We start from the raw sequence: 5311 nt of genomic DNA, 5'->3' as shown, positions 1-5311 counted from the left end.
CAAGATCAAAATTTTGAAGACAAGAACCAGAACTATAGTACTAAGACCCTTAAATCAGAACCAACGCTGAGACCTCATAATCCAAGGACCAAGGTCTTTAGGATAGATCATGATAAGAACTCACAAGTCAATAACAGAACCAAAAGGCTTAAGTACTTGCAATAAGAACAACATTAAGATAAGAAGTGTGGTACCCTAACATACCAAGGGCACGATTAAGAGCCTGAGTCTTTGTATTCGCTCCATGTTTTCTATGTTTTGTAGGTAAATAAGGAGCTGGTCGAGGTCGGGAGCGGACACTAGAGCAAATACCATAGACAAGCCTCATCCATCGTTCTCAACCCCTTTTGCTTTTAAATATTTTGTGTTTCCGTTCCTTATTTTGTGTTTTAACTATTATTTTGTAGTTTAACCGTCCCAACTCTACTTTAATATAATATAAATATTAAATATATTATATATTATGTTTTAAATTCTTAAATTTTCAATTTCCTTATTTTCAGGATTAAAAAAAAAAAAAACAAAAAACAAAAATCCCTTTGCATCTTCTTCGTCCTCCCTCTCTCTTCATTCCGTCGTAAATACAGACATCTTCCGTACAAATCAGGAGGTGTCTGACGCCGGCGCTCTCGTTGGGTGTTCTTATTCAACCATCCAATTCGATCCAAACCCCACTCCCTCTCCTTTTCCTATTTTCATTCCGATCCCGACCCATCGCGCTCTGTTCCTTTCTCTCTTTGCGTAGGGGCTCTAGATTTATTTGGGAGCTTTCAGAAAGGGTTAATTGCCAATTCGACGCGTTCAGTTTACGGATTCTGTACTTGCTCATTTCCATGCGCTTCATCGAATTTCTGAGTAATTGAAAGCATTAGCGCATAGTTTTCGCCTGGGGTTTTGATTTTTAACATGTCAGCAGCTTCGAGGGGTAGAGTTACCATTACACTCGGCCGTAGCGGACAGGTTGGTTGGCACCTTGTTTCACTGTTCTTCGATTCTCTTGTGGTTGGTAATGTTCATAGTTGACATATGTTGTTTCAGATTCTGCTGGGAATGATTTCTCTTAATACGTAATGAGCGTGATTCTCGTTTATTGCTTTGAATAGTGATCTGTATAAGCGTGAAGATAGGCGGAATGGAAATAAAATTTTGTTTCTAGTTTTTTCTAATTACTCTGTTAGTACTGATTGAATCTGGAAACGTTGTTGATAGTTGTTTTTCTGGCTATCTTTTGTATCTATTCATTCGTTTATCTATCACATTGAAGGTAGTTAAAAAGGCCAGCCCAGGGACCGATGTTTCAGTCTCTGATTCTTGGCCCGTGTCTGGAACTAAGCGGTCTGTAAGAGATAGGTTGGGAAGTAGCTCTGATAGTGATGGGTTATATGGAAGCCAACTCGCCAACAAACGGTATGTTGTTCTTTCCTTGCATTTTTTATCTGCTAGAACTTTGGTGTATTTTGAATGGATGCATGAAAAAGGGACGTTAATCGCTTTGGAAAAACAAAATGTTGTTTGCAAAATACTTGGTTGTTGGTCATTAACAGAAATGTTGGATAATTCATATGGCGTCCTCAGTTTTGGAGTCTAGATTTATTTCTTTTGGTTTTTTTTTTCTGTTTCTTTCTATTATCTCCAGTCTTTTTGCTCCTCTTCAGAATTTAATATCTTATTTATCTTCTTAGCAGATTACGAGGAGATGATGGTATGTCGAATTGGAGTTCTAATGGGTTGGACGGTATTGAACTTAATCAACATAATTTTATTGTCTCTCATGTTAATGGCATGCTAATGCACCCTTTATTTTCTTTTATGTTTAAAACCAGTGTCACACTCACACATTGGTAAAGATGACCTTCGGTATAAACTTTTGCAAAAAGATGCATTCAGGCGTGCTCAAAGTGATAATAAGAAGTGTTTAGATCTTCGGGAGAGGCTACCTAAGGCAGATCAAGCTCCTATACGCCACCTTGATTCACGGTATCATGATCCACCATTGCACAACACAAATATCTTACGTCGAACCCCTTCAATGAGAAGTGCAGATGATTTGCCTCAGAAGGACTCGTTAGGTAGTTCTTATTCCTCATGGACCATGGATAATTTGAGACAAAGATCACCTGCTAGAATTGTAGAACCATCGAGGCGCTACTCTCTACAAAGAGATGATGAGAAACTACAGAGAAGGACGACGGACTCTTCTGTCGAAAATGCAAGATCAGTGGGCTATGTAGCCAAAGATATTCACAAGGCTTCAGGTTCTGTTAGTACTGCAACTTTTATGACAAACTCTCTATTGCCTCCTACGTCTGCAAAGCCTGTGGCACCGGTTGTTCCATTACATCCTCCGCCAAGTGGCATTGCACACAAAACTCTCTATCCAGTACGGTTTACTTCTATTCTCTCTACCATTACTAAATTCTTTTGGCTTTTGGCTTTTGTCTTTTCTGTAATTTGATTTTCCCAACCTGATTTGAAGTAACTGCTGCCTGTTTTGATTGATTTGGCTAGTTGTGAACATTTTAATTACTGTAATTGTTGTGTACCATTATAGGCTGTTGATTTTTGAAGAAATTTTAGCACAACTTTGACAAATTATATTATTTAACTTATTATTGAACTTCTGAATTTTCTTTTGAGAAGCAAAATGAGGTTATAAGAATTAGTTTTCAGTATTTAAATGACTGTACATGTTTTTAAAACTTGAGGTGCATTAAAGTATCACAACCATTTGGTGCTCAAGTTTGAGGCGTCAAAAATAAATGCAGCCTTTTTGTGTGTGTGTGAGAGGCACACTAATGCGCTTCTGGGACTCCAATGTGGATTCCAACCCCCCCCTTCCGCTGTCAAATGCACTATATAACAAAATATATAATTAGGTGTGTATGTATACATAAAATTAAACATCCATGGAAATAAATGTTTGATAATAAAGAAAAGGATATAACAAAAGTTAAAGGTAAATAACGTTTAAACTTTCTGTTATTGATAGAAAGTTGGGGGTAGAAGAAGAAGAATGGTGGAGAAATAGTAGAGAAAGCAAGATTTGATGTTGGAATATGAAGATAAACCTAAATGCAAAGATTTTGCATTTAGGATTAGTAAATTTATGATTATTTTTTTTAACTAATAAAGAAGCCCTAAGGTGCAAGCCCGTTAAGCGTGCATGTGCACCTAATGCCTAGGCATGCTTCAAGGGACATTTAAAACACTGCCCGAGTATATTCTTTTGCTTTGAATAAAAGATCATTGTGTGTCATATTTCATGTGTATAAACTAGAACCAAATTGAAGCCTTCATCCTCCTCCTGCAGAAGCTCTCTCAAGAACCACTGTCCTTTCTGTTAAACTAGTTGACATGATTAATGCGTCATTAAATTAAGCTAGTTATGGAAAGTAGTTGCGTTTAATATGCCATGTACAGAGCACTGCTTGTATTATTATTTAGTTAGTAACATAGATGGTTGTAGGATTCAATTGTTGGACATTTTGAATGTTTACAGATGTTCAGGAAAAAGGTATATATAAATATATATATATGTGATTTCACATTTTTTCAATTAAAGTCTTGTTTCTTAAGAAAAAAAGGATAGAGTTAATAGCTTTATATGCATTGTGTGATGATGGACGAGGAAATTAGACTTCAGAAAGCTTAGGGAAAGATACTGACAAATCTAGCCCCTTGACAAGCTAGGACATGATTAGAGGTTTTTGTAACTAGTTAATATCTAAATAATCAAGTGAAATAAAAATTTCTGATAACTAACAGAGAAGAAAACTTGAAAAGTAACATTGTATAGAAATAGAACATGATGGAAAGGATTGAACAAATTATAGAATGGAGTTGATCTTCAACTATTGCTTCGTTAGAAGCACTGATTTGCTAAAAAATGCTTTTATCAGAGGAATACAAATTCTCGATCAAATTTGTGAGGAAGAATTAAAATATGGTTGCTTTTTAAGATTGATATTGGAAGGTTTTGGTTTTAAATGGAGAGTTTCGATTTGGTTAAATACTCTATCTTCATCAATAGTAAATTGAAAGGTAGGATTGAAACAAGGTATCCTTCCTATTCCTATTGGTTTTGGATGTTCTTAGTAGAATTAGTTTTAGAGGGGCGGAGGGTAACATTCTTGAGGGGTTTCAAGTGAGAAGGGATTGTTTGCTCTTGATCCACCTTTAGTTGCTGATGACATGATCTTCTTTTGTTTGGATAAGGAAGGGTCTTTTTTTAATCTACATTGCTTTCTGTCCTTTTTTGAGTCTATTATGGTTTGAAGATTAACGAAGTGTCAAGTGTCAGACATTAATTGTGATCCTTCGAAGATAGTTAGGTGGGCCACTCTAGTGGGTTGTGAGGTGGGTTCTTTTCCCTCCATGCATTCTTGGGTCTTCCCTTTGGCCCTTAGTAACAGTTCTAGAAGTTTGTCTTTCTGGGACCCAGTGATGAGGATTTAAAAATGCCTCTACTCTTAGGAGAGGAGCTTCTTCTTTAAGGGAGGTAGACTAACTATTTTACAATCAATTTGAGGGGAATCCTAGCTTACTTTCTCTCCTTGTTGAGGGTCTTTGTTTTGTTTAGCAAGAAGTTCAATATGTTAATGAAAGATTTTTTCGGGAAGGGGTTGATGAGGTTTAAAAAGGCCTTTACTCTCAGGAGATTGGCTTCTTCTCTAAGGGAGGTAGACTACCTCTTATACAACCAGTTTTGAGCGGAAACACAACTTTCTCTCCTTGTTTAAGGTTCTTGTTTCGGTTAGCAAGAAGTTAGAGATACTTATGAGAGAGTTTTTTTTGGGAAGAGGTTGATGAAGGAAAGGGATTTCCTGCTGTTGAGTGGGAAGTGGTGGCCAAGCTATTGGCTCTTGGGGGTTTAGGCATTGGTAATATGAGGACATGTAAGGAGGCTTTATTGGCCTAGTGCTTGTAGTCATTTGTTCGATAGACATATCGTGGCTCTTTGGTCTTGGATAGGGCATTTTTTGGTTTGATTGGGGAGAAGGGATTATGTTTTTGTTTTCATGTAGATTCTTTTTCTGCAGTTTGGTGGACCCTTCTTTACATTGTCTGTTTTTTTTTTACTTGCTGCAAAAGGTTGAAGTTCCAAGAAGGTCAAATTTTGTATGTGGCAAGTACTTAATGGTAGAACAAACACTTTGGACTGCATCATAAGAAAGTCGTCCTTTTTGATATGGCTATAGTGTTGTATCATTTGGAGGGGGCGGTAGAGGATCTTAGATTACCTTTTTTTGAGTTACCAATTCACTTTTTTGATTTGGAATTGTTTTCCTTTTTTTTTTTTTTTTTTTTTTTT

At 36.6% G+C, this 5311-nt stretch overlaps 1 protein-coding gene across 2 annotated transcripts in view; it reads left to right on the top strand.

Moving 5' to 3' along the window:
* The first annotated feature begins 505 nt into the window (after positions 1-505).
* Positions 506-5311, top strand: part of LOC111450567 (protein bicaudal C homolog 1-B-like) — a 13254-nt gene continuing 8448 nt past the window's right edge. The window contains exons 1-4 of one of the 2 annotated variants that reach the window (XM_023090763.1): positions 506-960; positions 1265-1407; positions 1686-1702; positions 1824-2380. In XM_023090763.1, coding sequence (XP_022946531.1) covers positions 907-960; positions 1265-1407; positions 1686-1702; positions 1824-2380 — 771 coding nt within the window. In that variant the 5' untranslated portion in view covers positions 506-906. Of the gene's footprint in view, positions 961-1264; positions 1408-1685; positions 1736-1823; positions 2381-5311 lie in introns of both variants that reach the window. The other variant, XM_023090762.1, reaches the window with a different exon arrangement.

Source organism: Cucurbita moschata, unplaced genomic scaffold (genome assembly GCF_002738365.1).
Source record: "Cucurbita moschata cultivar Rifu unplaced genomic scaffold, Cmos_1.0 Cmo_Scf00012, whole genome shotgun sequence".
Classification (NCBI taxonomy): Eukaryota; Viridiplantae; Streptophyta; class Magnoliopsida; order Cucurbitales; family Cucurbitaceae; genus Cucurbita; species Cucurbita moschata.
Note: the sequence above shows the minus strand (reverse complement) of the source record. Positions and strands in the feature narration are given on the sequence as shown.